The 24,085-nt window shown below is 42.8% G+C and overlaps 1 protein-coding gene across 3 annotated transcripts in view; it reads right to left on the bottom strand.

Moving 5' to 3' along the window:
* Window positions 1–24,085, bottom strand: part of ARK2N (arkadia (RNF111) N-terminal like PKA signaling regulator 2N) — a 165,043-nt gene that overhangs the window by 93,445 nt on the left and 47,513 nt on the right. For 2 of the 3 annotated variants that reach the window (XM_089660024.1, XM_089660025.1), the window contains exon 2: window positions 14,981–15,793. In XM_089660024.1, the coding sequence (XP_089516150.1) occupies window positions 14,981–15,698 (718 nt within the window). In that variant the 5' untranslated portion in view covers window positions 15,699–15,793. Of the gene's footprint in view, window positions 1–3,377; window positions 4,168–5,090; window positions 5,233–14,980; window positions 15,794–24,085 lie in introns of those variants that run through there. The other variant, XM_089660026.1, reaches the window with a different exon arrangement.

The raw sequence follows: 24,085 nt of genomic DNA, 5'->3' as shown, positions 1-24,085 counted from the left end.
ACTGGCTCCCAATGCTGCTTCTCCCACTTCTATCCTGAGCTTTGTTGTACAGAAGAGGCAGATACCAAGTCAGTTTCAGGTACTTACACAAGATACCTTTAAATACAAAAAAAAAAAAATTATGTATTAACGTATATAGGTTCCACAACACCAAGCTGAACAAGGCTACTTTCACATTGATCCGTTTTTACCGTTGGCACGTTTTTTTTACCCCGCTCGTGGTGCTTTTTTTTTTTTTTTTTTTTTTTAACAGGACACGCGACTTACTAAAAGCACTAAAAATTCAACACAATCCTTTTGATTTAAATGTAGAGGGGAGGTTTTTTTTTTTTTTTTTTTTAACCACACCAAATATGAAGCATGCAGGATTTCAAATAAAATGCACTAGACCTGCAACGGATCAGTGTTAAAGCAGGCTTAAACATCAACCTATCAGGAGCTTTATTCATTTGCTGTTTAGGCAAAGACACAGCGGCCAGCCACCATTCCCAAGCTGATTAATGAGTCAATGTGCTTCTCTAAGCAATGCAGGTAGATCATGGCTGGTGTGAGGGGGCCAGCATGTTGTTGGGCTGTGCTTCCAGAAAACACAGCAGCCTGCCTCAGTACGCCTATCAAGAACCTTCAAAACTGATGCAAGCAATGGGTTGGTTCTTGGGAGGCGTTTGGCAAATATTAAAATGACTTCATGGATGGGTGTTTCTGGGCAGGGTGCATTTGCATGCAGACCACGCTATGTAGCAGTCATATGTGATGCTAAGCCTCCTTGGTTAAAAGAAATCCAATTAATGAAATGGAAGGGAGATCAGGCTGGGGAGGGAAAGCTAGCTAATGCTGGATTATCCTCCAACCAGGAGGCAGGGTCTGACATTCTGCAGCTTCTAATGCACATTGTGAGATGCTCACAGTGTGCAGAGAAATCAAGTAGTGTAATCTGAGCAATTTCAATACAGAAAATGAGCCTGCGAACATGTTCAAGATTGGAGTTCAGCTTTAAAATGTATTTGAATACTTAAAGTGTCATTAAAACCACAATTTAAAAAAAATTATCACATAATGCTGTATTACATGCTGTTCATACTCTATCACTTTGGATTCGCTTTCTGTATTCTGCAAAAAATCCTGGTTGATCCTGCTGTTCTCCATCTCCACTGTCCTTAATGCAGTTGGGTATTTTGCATTACAGTGTTAACAGCTACCGCACATGCTCAGTTTTCAGTGAGTTTCTGTGCTGAGCATTTCCTCCCCATCACATCTGAGCAGCCCATGTGACTATAGGATCACACATGTAAAAAGAACATCTGGGTATCAGTGACCATAACAGGATTTGACTTATTGTTAGCCGTAAACAACAAGCACATAGGGGAAAAATAAAAACGCTCAACTTTAAGAGAGCTAAATTTCCAAGGCGGAGAGCTGTTCTCCAAGAATTAGACTTGGAGATAATATTGGTATTGATGAACATAACACAGCAATGGGAGTTCTTAAAAAAAAAAAAAAAAAAAGACTGCAAAATATATTCCCGTGGGCAATAAGTTTAAAGAGGCTTAAAAAAAATCCATCGTATGTGGCTTAAGGGCAAAGTTAAAAAAAAACAAAAAAAACAAAACAAAAAAAAACACCCATAAATTATAAAAGAGCATTTATAAAATATAAAAATGAAATCGTTTAACCATTACAAAGAATATAACAGAACATGTAAAAAGGAAATCAAGGCCACAAAAACTGAAAACGAACAACAGACTGCAAAAGATAGGACAAACCCCCAAAATCAAATATATTCATAGTAAAAAGATCCGGTCCAGGCATGTAGGCCCTTTACAAAATAATCTAGGAGTGGGTGACTGGGGAAAAGAGAAGGCAAATTTATTAAATACATTCTTCAGCTCTGTGTATACAAAGGAGCATGGGGGAGCTCTTGTCCATAATGGGCATGGTACTGACACCGCTCCAGATGATCCACATTGGCTCACAATTGAAATTATCCAGAAATATTTAGACAGAATAAAAAGGTGAATAAAGCACCTGGACTGGATGGTATACACCCACGGGGCCTTAAAGAACGGAGCTCTCATTTCAAAGCCATTGTTTCTAATTTTTAGGGACTCTTTAGTGACTGGCATAGTACCACTGGATTGGCGTAAGGCCAATGTGGTGCTTTTATTTAAAAAGGGATCAAAATCTTTACCAATTATAGACCTGTTCGTTTAACTTCTATAATTGGGAAGATACTGGAGAGTTTAATAAAAGATCACATAGATGAGTTCTTGCTTATATATTTTAAGTAACAGACAGCATGGATTCATGAAAGACAGAAGTTGTCAAACAAAGCTGATTTCTTTTTATGAGGCGGTGAGCAAAACCTTGGACAGAGAGGTGGCGGTGGACTTGGTATACTTGGACAGAGGGGTGGCGCTGGACGTGGTATACTTGGACAGAGGGGTGGCGCTGGACGTGGTATACTTGGACAGAGGGGTGGCGCTGGACGTGGTATACTTGGACAGAGGGGTGGCGCTGGACGTGGTATACTTGGACAGAGGGGTGGCGCTGGACGTGGTATACTTGGACAGAGGGGTGGCGCTGGACGTGGTATACTTGGACAGAGGGGTGGCGCTGGACGTGGTATACTTGGACAGAGGGGTGGCGGTGGACTTGGTATACTTGGACAGAGGGGTGGCGGTGGACGTGGTATACTTGGACAGGAGGGGTGGCGGTGGACGTGGTATACTTGGACAGGAGGGGTGGCGGTGGACGTGGTATACTTGGACAGAGGGGTGGCGTTGGATGTGGTATACTTGGACAGAGGGGTGGCGCTGGACGTGGTATACTCTGACACAGTTCCCAACACACAGCTAATTTGTAAGGTAAAGTCTACAAGAACAGTCTTGGAACAATCAGTATGTAAATGGATAGAAAACTGGCTAAAAGATCGCATTCAGAGAGTAGTGGTTAATGATTCATGCTCTGAATGGTCTAGGGTTGTCAGTGGGGTACCCCAAGGTTCAGTGTTGGGACCCTTACTTTTTAATATATTTATTAACGATAAAGGATAGAGATGAGGAAAGAGGTTAGAGATAGAGAGATATAATTTTACCCATGTACAAATCATCAGTAAGACCCTTATCTAGAATATGCAATTCAGTTTTGGACATGTGATCAGCAGCAGAGCACTAGAAGCTCCTCCTGCCACCGTTTCCCCACAGACAGGCTGGAAAAGAGCGTGGGTCATGTGGCAGCTGTATATCGATTAGAAAAAAAAGCCACTTAGATTTTGTTTTTATCAATTACAGTGCCATCATTCACATACAGAAAAAGGGACAATGTCAATTAAACAGTGTGTGTTTAGTATCACTTTAAAGACTGACCACACATGGCACTATATTGCTGTATTATTTTAATTTTTCTAAAAAATGTCAAAAATAGAACATTAAATATTTTTTTAAACAGTTTTTTCATGGAAAGGTACATCCATAACTACACAATATGTAGACCACATAGGAACAATAAAAACGGTCAAAACTACTTACATTATTCCAAACAACAAATACACAGTACAGAATAAAAGTCCAAACGGAATCATAAATTTCAACTTTTTTTTTTTTTTGAAGAGGACACCAATTGCTGATGAAACCAGTGAAATAAAAACAAGGTGCTTAGGTCATTGCAGGTAGTAAGGCATTTGGTGAGGAACATAAATGACATGGCTAATAAGAACATTGATCATACACCCCTTGCTGTAGTAGCCAGATGGAGGTAATAGTGATGCCGCCGCAGCAGCAGTTAAAGCTTAGTGGACTTGCTGGAAGAAGAAGGCTGAAAAATGATGGTGGATGAGCCTATGGATATACAAAATAAAAATTTATAAAGAGACATACATTTCTGCTGTATACTGGGGTGCACACTTTTCACAAAAGTAAAAAAACTTAGTGGACCAACAACTGGTGGAACTCTTATAACACTTTGTCAAATCACACATGAACTAAACAAACGGAGTCCTTTCTTCCCTCTTGGTCTATTTTGCATGTCATGGTGCCTCCTGCAGCTGTTCCCCCGACCGGCTTATTTCCTTCCTCTCCACCAACACTTGTGCTTTCACCTGGGTCAACAGTTGTTACAAACTGGTCCTCCTCCGCCGACTCGGTTTCAGAACCCCAGCTGCTCTCTGTTCTGTGAAATAAAACAATTTTTTTTTTATTTAGAATACCAAGATGGGTGTGGGATTTTTGTACTTCGCATAGAACACTGTTCATTGAGGGACACAGACCACTAGCCCCATTGAGTTTAAGTCTGGCCACTAGAAGGTAAGACAACATGAAAGCAGAAGGCTAGGCCTCTCCTAACGGGCATATCCCTCTGCACAGACACCCAATCCCAGTGTAGCTTAGGCCTTAGGAAGGTAGGACCTCCTACTCAGCTGCTGCTGTTTTTAGACTCAAAGTGGATCTCCAGCTTTTAGTGGAATTTAAATCGTTTGCTTGGACCAAGCTAGTCCAAAAGATCCATTACCCGTAGAAGATGCAGTGGCTAGGAGCGCTGTATAAAAACTGTATGTAGATTCAGCTTTATACACTATACAGCTGTCTTCTGATGGGAATTTTCCATCCCATTCCCAGAACAAAGTAGAGTTGGGCTGAGAGCTGCCCAGCCATTCACAGGAAGGTTTGTATTCTATGAACACAAATCTTCCTCTGATTGGGTGCGTCAGAGATCATGACATCATCCACCCACCTCAGCCAATCAAAAGGAAGCTTTGTATTAATTCACAGAAAACAAAGCTCATTGTGAATGGCTTAGCAGTGCTTATCCCACCTCTACTTTGCTTGAGGAGTGGGACTGGAAGTTGCCATCCCACTGCCATCCCACAGATGTATAGTGTATAATGCGGAGGCTACATACAGTTCAAACAGCAGCCACTCCATCGTTTAGTGAAGGCAATACTTTATTTGGGACCAGCATGGTCCAAAAGAACTATTTAAACTAAACTAAATGCTGGAGGTCAGCTTTAAGGTGGTAGCAGTTGCCATTACCTCAGCAAAGAGTGCCCAGGGTTCTGGAGTTTCCATCCCCCAATAAACAAAAAACAAACTTACTCCATTCCTACAAAGGGTAAAAGGAACTCCAACTTCTTTGGATCAATGTACTCGTACTCTATTTTACCAGCCACTGTACTCTTGATAACTACTGGATCCTTCACAATGTCTTTTAATACTCTGCAGACTGGCAAAGACAGCCCTAGAAGAAAATAAATAAATAAATGTTAAACATTTGTAACACATTTCTGTTTGAAATTTAATTTAATTGTTAAATATATCACAATGTGACACTCATACTTCGTAAAACTAATTTCCACCAAAGCAATTCAAGCAACAGAACTGTAAATAACTATCAAGCCAAAAAGAAAAAAGAGCTTATAGAGGACCTGAACTCAAAAAGTGAAGATTTGTTATGTTATCTGGAACATCTAGAAATGTTAGTTTGCCTTTTGCATTTAATTTCTCTTGAAAAATAGCAGTATGTTTCCTTTTCCTTGTGCCTCATAGCTGCAGTGTGAGATGACCTAAGGCACTGCTGTCTCTGACTGCTAGTCTCAGATTTGCTGATATCACTACTGTGTTGCTCACTGTTCTCTTTGCTGGAGAGAAAGCTGTACCTGAAAACCAACACAAGGATCTCCTTGCTTCATTCAAGTAAATACTGGCAAACAAGTCCTCTGCCATAGAGGACAACGAAGCTGGTGAAGTGGGCAGGCTAGCCCCCAAAACCTTCCCCACTTTAAGTTTATTTTTGTAAAAATATGCTGAAACAAAAGGGTTTAGTCCTCCTCAATGGCACTCTTTTCTTTACTTTCACTGGACAAGTCCTTTGCCATCTGCTTGCCATTTTTGGGCACATATTTTAGCTTTGCTCCTAAAGTGGACTTTGCTGAAAAGTAAGCCAGACAGAGCAGTGCAGAAACTGCTACCCAAACCGCTCTAATGATACAAATAGCAAACATGATCCTTATGCCACCAGTTAGTGTGACAAATACTTTAAAAGGGAGTCTGACATGGTGGTTGCCATGCTGACCTCTTGAAATACAGGGTCATCTGTCATCCATACTGTCCAGGTCCATAACACGTAAGTAAATTAGAAGCCAATAGCCATTTAGAATCAGAAAGTACAGATTTCAGAGGGTCAGCATGACAGCCAAGCAACATGCATTTTACAAATTCAGCAACCCATATAGTGTTCTCATTACAAGTATCCTTTAATTATCAGATGCATTTTTTAATTAGGCAGTCTGCTGTGGTAAATGCTATAGCCGGCAACTGTGTGGACAGCAAATTTGACTATTCAGTTAAAAGGCCTAGAAAAACCACCAGGAAAGCTAGAATGGTTATCCATAGCCCAAAGTGGGTGCTTTTATAGACGGAGGTAAGGCCACAGAGCTTCAACAATGGTGTCGGGCATTTCCATACATCTCTAAATGTACGGCTCATTTTTTCCACAATTCAGCTATAATTCAACATATAAGATAAGTTTGTGAATTGCCCTCTCCCAGACTTTTCAAAACTAACCCTCCCTCTTCATAGAGGACGGAGACTTTGAATTTTAAACAGTCTCCATAAGGTGGTACACCAGAAGAGAGCTTCAACTAACATTTAAGCCAAGCCTGAAGAATGGATTTTGGATAATGATGAAGAAATGGTGTGCGTAGCATTCCAAAATCCAGCTGAAAAAAGAAAAGGCAGGCACAGCTGTCACAGAAATCATCATTTGAGGTAAGTAATGGCTTCAACCCCAAGGACTACCAAGGGGACATCAATAACAGCAGGCACAGAGGAATGAAAATGCTTGCTAACGCACAACCCATTCCATAACCAATTAAAAATCTTCCCCTTCTCTGAACTACAAAAGACAATCAGGAGCATGTGTTTATTTTGTTGTTATGCTATTTTTCTTGGGGGGGTGGGGGGGGGGGGGGGTGGGAGGATTATCAGAACTAGTAGCAGTATGATATTTACAGATTTACTTCTGTGATAGATTGTAAGCTCGAAAGAGCAGGGCCCTCGATCCCCTCATGTTTTGCATTGTATTGGTATTATTCTGTCACATGTTCTGTCCCCCTTTGTAATGTACAGCGCTGAGCGAACTATTGGCGCTTTATAAATACTGTATAATAATATAATAGTTTAAATTTCTGTTAACGTTCGGGTTCAGGTGCTTGGCTAAGGTCTGGCACTTAAGTGGTTAAGGGTTGTGGGTCAAGGTTGTCGTGTGGTTAAGATCAAGTAACTTGATTCAAGTGCAGCATTTGTCTTTTAGTTGCAGTAAATGTGCAATAAACACTTGTATCCTTATTAGATAAAAACTGGCAATAAGTACTTATATAGAAATTGGCAGTTAAAAAAAAAAAAAAAAAACCAAACAAAAAAAAAAAACAAACAAAAAAACAATCACCTGTGCTCCGCGCGTCCCTTTGCTTTTAGAGGGGTGGGCTCCCTCGAGGAAAACCTGTCCCTAACTCAGTGTTTCTCAACTCCAGTCCTCATGGACCCCCAACAGGTCATGTTTTCAGGATTTCCATTATTTTGCACAGGTGATTTGATCAGTTTCACTGCCTTAGTAATTACCACAGCTTTTTCATCTGAGGGAAATTCTGAAAACATGACCTGTTGGGGGTCCATGAGGACTGGAGTTGAGAAACACTGCCCTAACCTATCCATCACTACAGATACATTTGCTCCAACTAGGGAGACTCTAAAATGTAATAGTTAGGACTGCAGTACACTGGGGTACCTTGATGTGGCCGCTGCAGCTTACACATATATTTGCTAAGGTGTGCAAACTAGACCCCCTTCCCCGCCCTTTTATTTTGTGCAGAAAAGCAGGTTTCCTGACATACTAATATACATGCACACACTATTTCTATTCTTTTCTTATGTTAGTGAATTATTTCATGATTGCACATGCACTTTCAAAACCGCTGTACACACTTGCATACAAAAACACTCACATCACTGCATGCCAAAGACTGCACCTCAACTTGAACAAAGCACACATACTGACATGCAAAGGCATCTTACCTCTTTACACCTGGTGAACTTTGTCCGATTGTGATCAGTGTGGTGTAACGACCTCTCCAACCTCTTCCTCACATCACCCATGGTGGTTTAGTGGTGTGCATGTGAGGTCAAGAAGCACAGGGCACTTCCTGACCTCTCAGATAAATGTTTTGATATCAAAAACCACCAGTCCTGAAACCTTTGTAACCACCTTCACTGGTCGCAGCAGGAAGATAGTATAGCTGAGTGAGGCCTTCCAAGAGGACACAAGACTGAGTGCCGAGCAACATCCTAAAATGCACTGTATGCCGTTTAGCGCATTACCAATCATTCTTATGGGCCTCAAAGAAGACCTTGAGGGGAGAAAAATATCAGGATTTTTTTTTCAAATTAGGCCAGCCATAGTGAATTTCTTTCCTGCAACCATGGGTGGTTACTGCTAGTGGCTATAATAGCCGCTGGCAATAATCGCACGTAAATCAGACAGGCTGGCCAGCCTGCCATACATGGTTCGAATCTTGCCCAGGTCCTGCTAAACCAGCAGAGATCTGAACCATCTACGGCTGGCTTTAAACGTACTGCGCCGAGATTTCGTTATGTCACCTATTAGCCAACTCTGTAGTTGATCCCTGTCTTTTCCCATGATGTACAGCCATGTGTCCTGCTGCTGGAAATCAGTACAGATGTACTGGGCCTAAAAGGAAATATGGTTTACCTTTGAGGTGTTTTTAGAAGTTGCAAAACTGATTTTCTGCAGCGATTTTTAAAACTTGAGAGTTTCAATACAATCCATTCAGAATGAGAAAACTTGAATCTGGGTTAGAATTCATGGCCCTGGCCACCGCAACAAGACCATGCAGATGCTGGATCCTGTTACTGTCATTTTAGTCCTATCACCAGTCTGGTCAGGATAAAAGAAACACCACAACATCATACACCAGTTATTTTATCAATTAACAATCAAAGTTTAAGCGGAGCTAAAATAAAAAACAGAAAAATCAGCACAAGGGACATAACTTAAAGTTAGTATGAGTCTTGTGTTGATTCTTTCAGGAGAAATCTTACTCTGCCCTGCCCCCACCACCACCACCATACACACACCTGCCGCCATAATTTTCTGATGCAGAGGGCCAATAGGAAATCAGGGGCTCTCATCAAGACGACTTAACCATTCCTGCCCTTTCCCGGCAGATCTGCCATTCTTAAAAAGTGTACTACAGATCTATGAATGGAGGATAGGTAGATGATTTATAGCTCTGCCCCCTCCATTAAGAGAACCTGTTTGAAGATTATGTTGGCAGGGGTGGGGGGACAGGACAGAGGAAGATTTCTCCTGAAAGAACCATCAACACAAGGGCCACATCATACTAAGGGTCCCTTCACACGGGCGTTACATTTTTTCAATCAGTTCAGTTGCAGTTTTCAAAGAAGAAATGGATCCGTTTACATCAGGTTTTCCCGTCAGGTTTTTACATCCTTTCCCAATGCAAAAAGAGGCCGTATGTCCGTTTAAATCCATTTTTTGTCCGTTCCGTTTTATTTATGGAAGAAAAATAGGGTTGTCAGTTAAAAAAAACCTGAATGTTATCGGATGTGGACATTAATGGATGTAAACAGATGATCATCCGTTTACATCCGCTAGTCCATAGAAATACATGGGTGTCCGTTTTTCATCCGTAAATGGACAGATGAAAAAAAAAAAACGGACATATGAAATGCCTGTGTGAAAGGACCCTAAATGATATCAGTTGTGCTGATTTTCTATTCCTCAATAAACAAAAAAATAAAACTCACAAAAAAACCCAAAAAAAAACACCTCTCTGAATTTCCTGGAGGTAAGATTGTACCCATATCTATCCTCCATCTGCAGGCATTATAGTCTTTATCGTGTATGTCAGGGCAACATAAGTAAAAATAACAATTCAGTACATCTCTGCAATTCGCACACACCCTTCCCCATAATTTGTCACATTAAAAATGCTTTAATTAAGGAAAAATCTGTTGATCTGCCAGAAATCCTGTGTGCTCCTGATAACACTGCTTGGGATTTCAGTGCAGCAGGAGCACTGCACTGTCTACCTACAGGAAGTAAGGAGCTCTCTAAACTTCTGGCAGATCAAAAAGGTGTTTTCACCTTCTTGAAATGTTTCCAAAGAAACACATTGGGGAAAAGTTAAAAAGTGTGGGAATCAAACAAAACAAACTTACATACTCGCCTAGGTGGCTGCAGCATGGATCCAGTGCTGCAGCTGTCCTCGCCAGCTGTACATAGAGAATGGAGTGATCAAAGATGGCTGATCACTCATTTTTTGGGTCCACTGAGCACAAAGCGGTGACTGTCAGTCACTGCTCTGTGCTGCGGCCCTTCATCGCTTACTGGAGCCCCGGACTGCAGGGGGGGAGTTGGGGTGCGGAAGGCTCAGGCTCTCAGCGGATCACTGAGAGGCTGAGCCAGCTGACAGTCCAGGCATCCGGGTGGTTCCCAACATAAAAATTGTGATCTCTCCAGAGTCTGGACCGGCTGAGTGGCGTCAGCAGACAGCGTACTTTAGCCTGCTGTCAGCTGCATCCACAGAATTAAATGCACTCCTGTGACCCACGGGAGAAGTAAGGCCAAAAGAGCTTCAGCCATATTTCCCTTAATGTACTGAAGAAGATGAAGTGAAGATGAAGTGAATGTATTTTTTTCCTTTTGCCCAGACCTACCATTAAACTAATAGCACAGAAGTAATGGGATTTCCTTGTCAAATTAGAGCTTTAGGAAGCCCAAGAGGCTGAATCACCTAACTACTGCCAGAATATTTCTGCTTTGGTTAGGGTAACCATTAATTTTTATTTTGGAATGAGACAATACCATAAAGATGAAGATCACCTGTACAAACCAGGGAGCTGGGAGGTGATCATAGCATCATCTATAACACCCCATTCAGCTGGTTGCCTACCTGGTATCCCTCATAAACGTCCTTGTAGCTGAAGGTCTACCTGGGACAGCAACAGCCAAACTACGGCCCGGCGGAGCGCGATACTGTCAGGATGTGTGTAGGCGGGGCAGCGTGACGAACGTGAGGGGAGCTAGGCTCCTCTCACAGTCCGCCCTGAAGACCGGAATGGCGCGGGAACACGGCGAGAGGAACGCGCGGAGCAAAGGTAAGTAAATCGACACGGGGGACTTGGCTTACTACTTGGGGGGTAATAGTACTATGGGGGATGAAATACTATAGGGGGGATGAATTACTATATGGGGGATGAAATACTATATGAGGGATGAATTACTATAGGGGGGATGAATTACTATAGGGGGGATGAATTACTATATGGGGGATGAATTACTATATGGGGGATGAATTACTATATGGGGGATGAATTACTATATGGGGGATGAATTACTATATGGGGGATGAATTACTATATGGGGGATGAATTACTATATGGGGGATGAATTACTATGGGGGGATGAATTACTATGCTTACTATGGGGGAATATTACTATACTTACTATGGATGATACATACACATCATTCATCTACTCTTGGTCCGGCCCCCGGGTCCAATATATGAACCCATTGCGGCCCTCAAGTCAAAAAGTTTGCCCACCCCTGACCTGGGACCTCTCATAAAATCCTATTGTACCTGGAGGTCTACCTGGGACCCCTTATAACATCCTCTTGTAGCTGGAGGTCTACCTGGGACCCCTTATAAAATCCTCTTGTAGCTGGAGGTCTACCTGGGACCCCTTATAACATCCTCTTGTAGCTGGAGGTCTACCTGGGACCCCTTATAACATCCTCTTGTAGCTGGAGGTCTACCTGGGACCCCTTATAACATCCTCTTGTAGCTGGAGGTATAACCTGGTATCCCTCATAACACTCCTTGTAGCTGGAGGTTTACTTGTTATCACCCATAATACACCTGGTAGCTGCAGGTCTACCTGGCATCACCCATAACACCCATTGTAGCTGGAGGTCACCCATCACACCTATTAATGCTGACAGCAGTGCAGCTCTGGCCATATTGTGCAGTTTACATAAAAAGTAAAGTAACACTGCAGTCTGTGAACATAATGCAAAGTGGTTGGTGTCAATCAGTTTATATTCAATATATATTACAAAAACACACACACACATTGTTGGGTTTGTAGACAAAATGTTACAAACAAAAAAAACATTTCAATTTAGGCAAATAAAAATCACATGAACTCCTCAAAAATGGAGAATGCCTGCTTACTATATAGAAATATGTGCCTGTGTGTCCTTCAGGTCCTAGGGCTGTGTACTTCAAGTCCAGTGATTCCAGACTGTGCCTTGATGGTGACAAAGGGACGGTCTCCCCACACTGCCAGATTAAACCAACAATGGCTGCATCTGATTGGATTCAACCACTGGTTGATTGACAATTCTCAGCCAGGCTCCTTTGATATTTCAAAATGAGGAGTTCGGACAAGAGGGTGCCGATACGGCCACCCACAAAAGGCAATTTTGGCTAGTCAATCACGAACATGACAAACATTGTTCAGCACGTGGCTTACTTAAAGTTGGTTTAGTTTTTTTTTTTCTTCTTCCTTTTGAATGTGGTGCTGGGGTTTATATGAGCAGGTGCACCTGTGACAGGCACTCATTAGGTGCCGACTACACCTGCCCTTTCGTCATGTGCTCCATTCATAGAAGGTGTACCATTGGTTCCCACAATGAAGAGCAGAGAGGCGGATGGATGAAAGGCCTGCCTGCAATCATGTAATTCTCATCATTGTGGGACCAGTAGTATGGCTTCTTTGAATGGAGCAAGGGGTCACAAATGACAGCCATACCCAGCACAGCAACCACCAGCACAAAGGGACACTTTTCATTTATGGTAACATTTTTTTTTTTTTTTTAATTTCACTGGACCACAGCCAATTCTGAAGTTAAATAAATAATATTTATCTATTCTAGGCAAAGGGTTGGACATCAGAGATTAAAACATGCTAATGCTGGAAATGAAATTAACCCTGATTTGGGCAAGTAAACAAAAGGTGTGTCAATGCCTGTTTTAATGCAACTATCATTCAATATAATGAACATTTTGAGGAAAGGATTGTATCTTCCTAAAAACGACTGCAATCAGGTTTAATCTATGAATGAAAGGGAGGATATGTCCTGCTGAAAATGCTAGTTGAATATGACAAAATCAACAGAACCCTGATGATAACTCTCAAACAAAACATTATTTGAAACATTACCGATTTATGACCAGTTGTTTACCATTGATTTTATAGTCAGCATAAGATGGTCATGTCTGCTAGAAAAGCAAGACTGGAAATTGTATGCAAGACCAGAATTTCAGCTTGGCATCGTGACTCACTGTATACAGGTTTTCTCAAAGAGTTCAAAAAAAAAAAAAAAAAAAAAAAAGATTTTATGCAGCTCACAAACATCATTCCTACCCCAAGCTATTCTGATAGCTTTCACAGCTCCATCCTGTCCTCATATCTAGGAAGGACCAGTCGTTAGGGCTTTGCATTTTGATAATTGAAATTAACCCACTGACATTTCGAAAGTCGAAGGATCAAGCCTATCGAATGCTTTTTTAAACGATTTTTTAACTGCGTATGGCCAATATGAGTTACTGCCTAAGGCTAGGGTAACACCTGTGCGGGTGATAGCTTCTGTGGGACTGCACCTGTTCCCACAGCCACAACCAACCACACATAAAAAAAACATGCTGTCATTCACGGGGAGGCGATGCAAGGGGGGGGGGGGGGGATCATTGGTGGGGAGGCGTTAATCCCAATGGCAATCTCACACACTGGAAACCGAAACGTGGCCTCCTGCACTGAGAACCACACTGCACTTGCAGATTCTGTGCAGGCATTGGTGAAAGGTGTTAATCCCAATGGCAATCCCACACACTGGAAACCGAAACATGGCCTCCTGCACTAAGAACCGCACTGCACTTGCAGATTCTGTACAGGCATTGGTGGGGAGGGGTTAATCCCAATGGCAATCCCACACATTGGAAACCGAAATGTGGCCTCCTGCACTGAGAACCGCACTATACTTGCAGATTCTGTGCAGGCATTGGTGGGGAGGTGTTAATCCCAATGGCAATCCCACACACTGGAAACCAAAAACGTGGCCTCCTGCACTGAGAACTGCACTCCACTTGCAGATTCTGTACAGGCATTGGTAGGAGGTGTTAATCCCAATGGCAATCCCACACATTGGAAACCGAAATGTGGCCTCCTGGACTGAGAACCACACTGCACTTGCAGATTCTGTGCAGGCATTGATAGGAGGTGTTAATCCCAATGGCACTAACACACACTGGAAACCAAAACATGGCCTCCTGCACCGAGAACCGCACTACACTTGCAGATTCTGTGCAGGCAGCGGTTTAAAAAAAAAAAAATGGAGCAGCTACCTTTTCCCTGCATTTTCAGGAGCACAACAGGCCATTCAAATGAAAGGACTGCCAAGCCCATGCAAAACACAGCTCACAGAGCCGCACAAGTGTGAATCTAGCAGTGAGTCTGCAGAGCATTTGGCTTCAGTTTTCCTTGGGCTGCCTATATGTTCTGTAGAGGATAACAAACAGAAGTGCTGCTATTGACAGGATGTCCAGGTAAGAGATGTAACGGATTGATAAAACTGATTTGCTCAAGAAAAAACATGAACATAGTGAGGCATGATGTCAAAGTGAAAAAATACATTTTGGGCTTACATACACTTTAATGCTCTAGGTCTGCAAAATGTGTTCCCACTAAAGAATTTAGGGGGCTTCAGATTGTAAAAAATATTTAACGATTCTGCAGGGAAACAATTTTTGATGTTCCAAAACAGAGAAAATAAAACTGGTGACATAAAAACATCTTACCAGCTGGGGACTGAAACAGAAGGTTTAGACACCTGTGCTCACCATGTAAGAGGGCCAAGCAAGTTTGGTCAAGGACGTTTTTTTACCTGGTATCTCTGCTGTGATTGTCTTGCTGCTCCCTGAAACCTCTTCATCATCATCTGATGAGCTTGTACTGGAGTCGCAGGTCAAGTCGCTGTCACTGGTGCTACTGTCCTGCAACAAGTTATACTTTTTGCGTGCGGCTGCCTCCCTTTTCTGCCTTAATAGCCTAATCCTCTCTTTGTGCTTTTGGCTTCTGTGGCCTTTGACCTTGGTGACTCTGCCATTTTGCTTATCACTGGACTGGCGGTTTTTCTTGGCAGCCATGGTTGACGTCTCACTCTCGGAGCGGGACCTCCGTGACTTTCGAGCCACAGCAGCTCCTTGGGCAGCAGCATCGCAGCCTTCGGTTATTGCTTCTGGACGCCGAGGCTCGTTCTCTTCGGCGGAAGACAGTGTGTCTGAGTCGGCCAAATGTCCGCTGGAAGAAGGGGACAACATGCAGTGGTTGGAGGAATCGCTCTCATACACTCGGCCCGCTGTTGGCTTGTCGCTTTCAGTAGATGCTAGCTGAGATTCTGAGGAGTCTCTTCTCAGTTCCATCAACAGGCAAGGCATTGAGGAAAGTCCAGAAGAGTCAGGGACATCCTGTGCACTGTCCTTTAGGGAAGCCTGTAGGTCCAGAACTCCCTCATCAGCAGGAGAGTCCACTTTTTGTTGGGTCACAGGAGGCACTTCAGATTCCAACAGCTGTTCACTCTTTCCAACTGCCTCCATCTTCATGTCAAGCTGAGAACACTCCAATGTTCAAATCATGGAGCACCAGTTGAAAGACGTCTTGTCAGTTTTCCCAAATAGCAGCAAAAACTGGCATTAACCTACCAGAAAAAAAAAAAACAAAAAAAAATAAAAAAAAGCAGAAAAAAAAAAAAAAAAGAAGAAAAGAAAATTAGGTAATTAACTGTGACAAATCTCGGACCCTCGCCTCCTCTGACATTAACACACAATGACTGCCATCCAGCGGGCCAGCCACACCTAGTCCCAATCCACTATCCCTCCCAGTGCTACCCACTCTTTTCCTTTCAGCTTCAATTATTTTTTTACTTCTATAGCACCAGCAATTTGCATGTACATTCCACCTTACAGCCCTCAAAGAGCTTACAATCTAAGGTACCTAGCATAAGGGCATACATACATATACTAGGACCAATTTAGAAACGAGCCAATCAACCTTCCGGCATGTCTTAGGAGTATGGGAGGAAGCACAAGCAGAACATACAGTATCCTGGCTGAGATTCAAACTGAGGACCCCAGTGCTGCAAGGCACAAGTGCAAATGACTAAGCTGCAGTGTTGCTCACGGTGTCACTCTCTACTTGTGTTGGGTATACCAATGTGCATTGACAAGCTGGGGTCATAGTAGGTAGCTCAGTACCCAGGATCCCTTTCACCAGATATACCAGCTGCACTCAGCAATTCAGTCCACCCACAGCATCGATAAAGTGGAGATTCATTAAAGTGGTTGTAAAGGGCGAAGGTTTTTTTTTATTGTGATGCATTCCCTGCACAAGGGTTAAAAACCTTCAATGCTCAGCTTCCCCGCTAGCTCCTCCCCTTATACCTACCTGAGCCCGAGCTCAATACAGCAATGTGCTTGCTCTCCCCCATTCTCATTGGCTTGAAGGCTCCCGCTGCTATATCAATCACAGCCAGTTAGGAGGGAGCAGGGGCGAGGCCGAGCGACGCGCTGTGTGTGTCAATAAACACAGAGCTGGCCAGGGAGTGAGCCTGCACAAGTGCTGCCATAGCAAGTGGCTTGCTATCGGGGCACTTGGCAGAGGGGAGGAGCCAGGAGTGGCCGCAGGGGACCCAAGAAGATGGAACCCCCCCCAAAAAAAAAAAACAAAAACCACTAAGTATGCGACAAATGATGTTTTCATCTGATGAATAAGTATCCTCATAAGAGGAATCCTTTGGCACACACACTGTATACTATATGTGTAAGGCTGATGGTAAACATCTTTCCGTGATTTAATACACCGGGCATCAGACGGTGCAGGATCAGTCCAGGAAATCTTTGTCTGCACAGAGCTGTTAGATCATCATCTATTAATATATAGACTGATGCAGAGTAACTTTTATCCATTGCACGGCTGGAACACCCACAGAGGCTGGCTCACAGTTATTTATGCATCATGCCAAACAGAGCATCACTGGAGCTAGAAGAACGTACAGTAGATCTGTACGAAGCTGCAGCAATGTTGCTATGGTAGACCACAGTATAACCCAATATAATGCAGACCATAGACGGGTCGAAAATCGGCCGATTTTTCGGCCAAAAAAACGGCCGATTTTCGCACAGTTAGTAAGTTAATTGGTCGGCCATTTTTCAGGGTTTTGGCACATTTTTTTTTAAAGCTGGAAAAAAAAATAAAAAAATTAAAATCGGCCCATTTTTACGGCAATGATGGGCAAATCGGTTTACCGATAAAAAATCTGCGCGTGACCTGCAAGAAGAAGAAAAAGAAGAGGAATAAGAAAAAGAAGAAGAAAAAAGTAGGAGAAGAAGAATTCCAGTCCGCTATTATATTTTATATGAAAAGTATTGCAGTTGCAACAATGTATCTATTTGTATCCAAATAAAAACATCTGTATCTGCAATGGATACATTGTTGCAACCGCAATACTTTTTCATGTCAAATATAATAGCGGAGCTCTCCACAAGGGACAGAAGTAATTAAATGCTGGCAGCAGATGGGTCAAAAATCGGGCGAAAAAAAAAATGGCCGATTTTCGCATCGTTAGTGGGTTAATTGGTCGGCCATTTTTCCAGGTTTTGGCACATTTTTTTTTTTTATCGGTGAAGTGGAAAAAAAATAAATAAATCACGGCAATGATGGGCAAATCAGCCGATCATTTTACCAATAAAAAAATCTACGCATGACCCGTGACCTGCAAGAAGAAGAAAAAGAAGAAGAAAAAAGTAGAAGAAGAATTCCAGTTCGCTATTATATTTTATATGAAAAGTATTGCAGTTGCAACAATGTATCTATTTGTATTCGAATAAAAACATCTATATCTGAAATGGATACATTGTTGCAACCGCAATACTTTTTCACGTCAAATATAATAGCGGAGCTCTCTGCAGGGACAGAAGTAATTAAATGCCGGCTGTAGACAGGACGAAAATCGGCCGATTTTTTTTTTTACCGTTGGTGGCAACGTTGGCCTATTGAACGACTGATTTTTCGTGTTTTATTTTTTAAAAAACGGACGGTATTCGACCAGTCTATGGCCTGCATAAGGCTGTGGATATTTTGCCAGTTATTTAAGAACCAAGCTCAACAGACCTTAGCTTTGATGGACTAATATACAGGCGTACCTCGGTTTACGAACGCCTCGGTTAATGTAATTTTCGGTTTACGAATGAAAATCCTTTGAAAATAATGCCTCGGTTAAAGATTTTTTTCGCAATACGAAGCAAGTTTCCCCAGGATGCATTGCGCCTGGGAGGTTTTTACAGCGCTGCCCTCGTGCATGCTGGAGTCTGTGGGTAGCACGTGGCATCGAGCATGGAGGTGTTTTTCAATGCGTTCCTATGTTTCAGTTTCCAATGTTTCAGTTTTCGCAATACGAAACGTCCCGGAGAACGCATTAAATTCGTAAACCGAGGTACCACTGTATATCTGAAGCCATAGCACTGTACAGCAAAATTTCACATACTTATGGGGCCAGAAATATACTGTAGTGGTTCACCAGTATCAAGCGGTGCTTAACTGACATATATTCATATGTAGCTGCAGTATTGTTGCAATGAGAGATATCAATACAGCTTTATATTAGATTGTGGAAATTCTGCGATTTGTGTATTGTTACACATGTGGTTGTCATTTGGTAGCTGCGGTACCACCACAACGTGACCACACATAGAAGGTTGCAAAGGTCTTGAGAAAGCGCTTTGCTTTTACCCATCATGAGAGGTTTCTTGTGTGACACCTTGCTAATGCCAAGCCATCAGTTGAGACTGAACCAGAGGATATGAATTTGCACTGACAAGGGGCAGGATTGCTTACTAATTGATAGATTACAGCTGGTGTCTTGGCTTTCCATGTCTTTTTGCACCTCCCTTTCTTCATGTGTTCAATACTTTTTTTCCTGTTTTATTTCATTTTATTACACAGAACATAATTTCTGAACTTATGTTTCGGTTATATGGGTTGTTTCCGACATGTGGGGAAAATTTCATGTCAATAGCACCTTTAGAAATATATTTACTGAGAAAAATTTTACCAGTTGTACATTTGTCCTTATGACATTAGTTATACAGTATATAAGTCTTATATACAGGCAGGGATGTGCAATTCATATCGCCCAACGCCCGGGACATGTAGGCGCCCGGCAGGTAGGTTTTTTTGCCTTTAGCCCTGCTGCAGGTAAGCAGCAGGGCTCGTCTGTCAGGTGGAAGAATTCAGGCAGCAGTGCTGCCGCCTGATTGCTACCACACAGCCCACAGTACCAGCCACCGCCCCCCCCTGCCCGCTATATGTCCCCGGGCTCCACTTGCCCATCTAGAGGCCTGGGACCAATCAGTGGGTGCTGACCGTATGTCGGGATGCAGGTATAGAGGGAGGAGGAGAGCATCTACAAAAGTCAGCATCTACAAAAACTGTAGCTGCTGACTTTTAATAGATACACACTTACCTGTCGCAGGGTCTAGCGATATCCTTACCCACGCCGTCCCTTCTCTGCTTTTTCTCTCCTCTGCATCACAACTGTGGGCGCCAGGCTGTGACAGCTGGGTGCCCACTGTGCATTCTCATTGGTCCAGAAGTCTTCTGGGACCTGTGAAGGTTCCCAGAAGACTGCGAGGAACGAGGGGGCTGAATTTTCAGCTCACTTCGCCGCAAGTGGGAGCAGGTACCTGTCAAAACTGAAAACCCGCTCCACCCAAAAAGGTGCCAAATATGGCAGTGGAGGCGGAGAGGAGGCAAACAGTAGAACTCCGCTTTAATCGCTCCCCGAACGCCCTATATCAGAAATACTGATACAAAGCAGCATGGTGCGCAAAATAACATACATACATATATATATACACACACACACACATTATTTGGGCTCCGGCGGTTTGCACGGGACGGAAGGGGTGGAGGCACGCCCTCCGCCGACCGACGGGTACCATGATTTCATCCCCAAGGATCAATCATCCAATTTAGGTCAGTGATGGTTGGCCTAAGTCGAACGATCGATCCCTGTCCTATCAGGGATCTTCCTGTACCTGTGTTTACAGTTACACAGTTACAGGAAATGACATCTCTCTCTGGGCACATTCCAACCCAGAGAGAGAAGAATCAAGACACAGTAAGTAAAAGCAACACACTTCTACAGTTAGAACACATTTAACCCCTTGATCGACCCCCCCCCCCCCCCGTTAACCCATTCACTGTCCTGTCACCAGTGCCATTAGTACAGTGTACAGAATAGTGTTAGCGTCAGTTAGCGCCAGATTGCCTGTCAGTACACCAGTAATCACATTTAACCCCTCGATTGCCAGGAACACACACACACACACACACACACATTATAGTGTCTAAACGGATCAATATCTTTGATCAGATCAGCACTATACCAGCGTTCACATTAGTATAGTATCCCCAAATATGCAGCGTTAGCAGGATCAGCCCTAGCACTTGCGTTAAGCCCCTACGCTTATCCCCCCCAGCAAGTGCAGTGTCAGTAGGTCACTGTCACTTGATCCATTGACCACAAAACCGCAGTGTTGGCAGAATTAGGCCTGATCTCTGCTTGCACTTACCGGTAAATTTTTATGTAGCGGTTCAAGCAGTCCCTGACAGCCAGTTGCTCTTTTCCAGTGAGTCCCACTAGGTACCCATATATTTAGTGGCCAAATCGTCAATGGAAAGGTATTCTAGTGAAGAGACCTACAGGATTCTTAGCATGTCAGGTGAGAGTGAAGAGGAAGACTCACTGACACCACCAGCCTCAGAATACGAACTTGTAGACAGCAACCGCACGCCGACAGATAGCTCAGAAGATCAGGCGTACCCGACTCCATTCCCAGGTTGCTGAGATGTTACAAACACATGATGACTCTCATATGCAACAGAGTGCCAGTACTAGTGCCGCGCTACCTTTTGGTAAACTGGTGAGCACCAGCGGCCTAGTGCAACCTGGTCTTTCACATACCAGCACTGCAGTATCACTTGGTGACGTGGCAAGTACCATAAGTGCAGTACAAGCTGGTGCGGTGGCGAGCACAAGCAGTGTCCCGCAGCCACCAATAATTCGCAGACAGGCCCGTAGAGCCCCTAGTATCCTTCTGGATGTGCTTGCAAATTCCAATTGGCAGCCCACAAATTCTGCAGCACCCGTACTTCCCCCATGCACTGCCCAATCCGGAATGCAGGTGGAAACAGCAAATTTTAAAGAACACCATTAATTTTTTGGAGCTGTTTTTCACACAAGATCTGTATGCATTGATTGTGGATCGAAGACATCACTTTGATCAATGTCATCCACATTTCAGCAGCTAAGAAAACTTTACAGACATAATAGCATGTTCACAAAAGTTGGTTAAGCCTAGTACACACGAACAGAAAATTGCATGAAAAATACCGCTTTCAAAGCGATCATACGATAATCTGATAGTACACAGCTTTTGTCTGAAATTATTCGAAGGGACAACCATGAAAATTTTGTTGTACTATACAAAATCATACGATTTTCATTTAATTAGTACAGTTTTCATCCAAAAATACAATACAAATACATATCACTTCCCAATTTTTATTTTGCCATACAAGAATTTTCGTAACTTCAGAAAAGTCTTGACTTTCAGCATGCATACAAAAAATAGACGATCATTTGTCTGATATTCTCATCGTGAGTACAGGGCTTTAGGCTCACCAGTGCACAAAAGCTACATAAGAGTACAGTGATAGATTCAAGGACTGGCAGAAGAGCGTAAGAAAGAAAAACCAAAAAAACAAAAAACAAACAAACAAAAAGGTTCCCAAAGACAAAACAAAAGAAGGCTGACCTTAACCACTTCCACACCGCCCTAACACAGAAATACTGCTACAGGGCGGCACGGGTGCGCAAAATCACGTATATATACACAAGTGATTTTGCAGTTCCAGGTAAGGGGTTCCTACCCGCGCCACCATTCGTGGCCTCACCGGTCAATCACCAGGTCCCAGCTGATGATTTTGTGCCGGCACCCGGCGATCTCCGGGGGGGGGGGGGGGGGGGGGGGGGAAGAGACCTGTATGTAAATACAAATCTCTCCCCTGTAAGCTCCTGCACAATGCTTTGTATGGCTCTGCATAGTAGAGCCATACAAAAGCAGTGTGCTTACAATGGAAAGCACACACACACAGCACACATAGTAAAACAGCACATAGTTAACCCTTTGATCGCCACACATATTAACCCCTTCCTGCCCAGTGCCATTAGTACAGTGTCAGTGTTTTTTATTAGCACTGATCATGGTTATTGGTGTCACTGGGGATGTCAGTGACACTAAGTCAGTTCCCCCCAGTGTCAGAATGACCGGCGCAGTCCTGCTATAGGTTGCTGATCGCAGCCATTACTAGTAAAAAAATAAATAAATAAAAAAATTCCAGTATATATACCGCCATTTGTAAACACTATAACTTTCATGTATACCAATTAATATACACTTATTGGGATTTTCTTTAGCAAAAACATGGAGCAGAATACATTTTGTCCTAAATTTATGACAAAATTAGATTTTTTTTATATTTTTTTACTGGACATGTTTAACAGCCAAAAGTCAAAAATATAGTTTTCTTTTTCCAAAATTGTCAGTCTTTTTTTGTTTATAGCACAAAAAGTAAAAAAAAAACAAAAAACACAAAAACAGGTGATCAAATACCAACTGAAGAAAGCTTTATTTGTGGGGAAAAAAGGCTGTACATTTCACTTGGGTGCAGCGTTGTAAGACCGCGCAATTGTCAATTAAAGTAACGGAGCGCCGTATCGTAAAAAAAGGGCCCGGTCAGAAAGGCGGTAAATCCTCTGGAGGGCAAGTGGCTAATTCTCTTGATGAGATTTCTCAAAAATAATATTTGTTTGCAGAACTCAAAATGTAACTATAAACTGAAAGAAAAAAAAAAAGAAACCAAACACACTCACACACGCTCTAATAAAACTGTAATAGAAATAAAACATTAAATTATACATATTTACTCTTGTGGTGATTGCCCGTGCCGAATTACAAGCTGCCTCCACAGTCACATTTAATGCTTATGGTTTTGATTAGTAACCCAACTACTAGGAGATATCGCCACCCCCTTCCTGTGCTGGACAGACGAGTCATCAATGAGAAAAACACACACATCGTCTGTAATACTGACTAACAAGCTCAGCAATCCAGATCGTAAAACAGGGTGAGAAATAAAAGCAAACTGTTTACATTCCTTTGCATTGATCCTTTAACATCGATCTGACTCAGAAATATTATTAAGCTCAGACATCTCCACTGCTATGAGGCTTCCTGCCATATATCCCCATTCTTCCACGTTGCTTTGCTTCTAAACAATGGAGGGAAATTACAGAGTGGTGCAGCCGTTATGCCTGCACCACTCTGCTAACCGAAGGAAATGGAAGAAAACGAACTCTCTTGCGCTCTGTGACCCAACCCGGGGTAAGTAGAAGGAACCAGGACTTGAAAGTTTCTACCACCAGTGCATATGAGGTTGTGCAGCTTCAAACAAGGCTGACCAATACTGTGAAGTGAAAACAAACAAAACAAAAAGCGCACCAACCTTGCACATCACCTCAGTAAGCCAAAATGTATTTGATCAAATACAGAGCTCTGAGGAAGAAGGGACGCCCTTCGAAACGCATCAGTTGTACCCCGAGTGTCCACTCTTATGATGGGACTCGCGCAGGCCCCCTATATCCCTAGTCCCTTTGAGGACTTACATGCTTGATATACTTCATTGTTTGTGATTATTCTATAGCTAACACATTTTGGCTTACTGAGGTAATGCGCAAGGTTGGTGCACTTTTTGTTTGTTTTCGCTTTAACCTAATGAAATGATGCAGATCTTGAGCCTAATTAAGAAAAGGTGAAGTGAAAATTTGCTAGCACAATACGATTATTTCATGTAAAGTACAAACATTGTT

This window comes from Staurois parvus, unplaced genomic scaffold, assembly GCF_062004578.1.
Source record: "Staurois parvus isolate SC_StPar_1 unplaced genomic scaffold, SC_StPar_1.0 ptg001198l, whole genome shotgun sequence".
In the NCBI taxonomy this organism is placed as follows: Eukaryota; Metazoa; Chordata; class Amphibia; order Anura; family Ranidae; genus Staurois; species Staurois parvus.
This window is presented reverse-complemented; position numbering and strand designations above follow the sequence as displayed.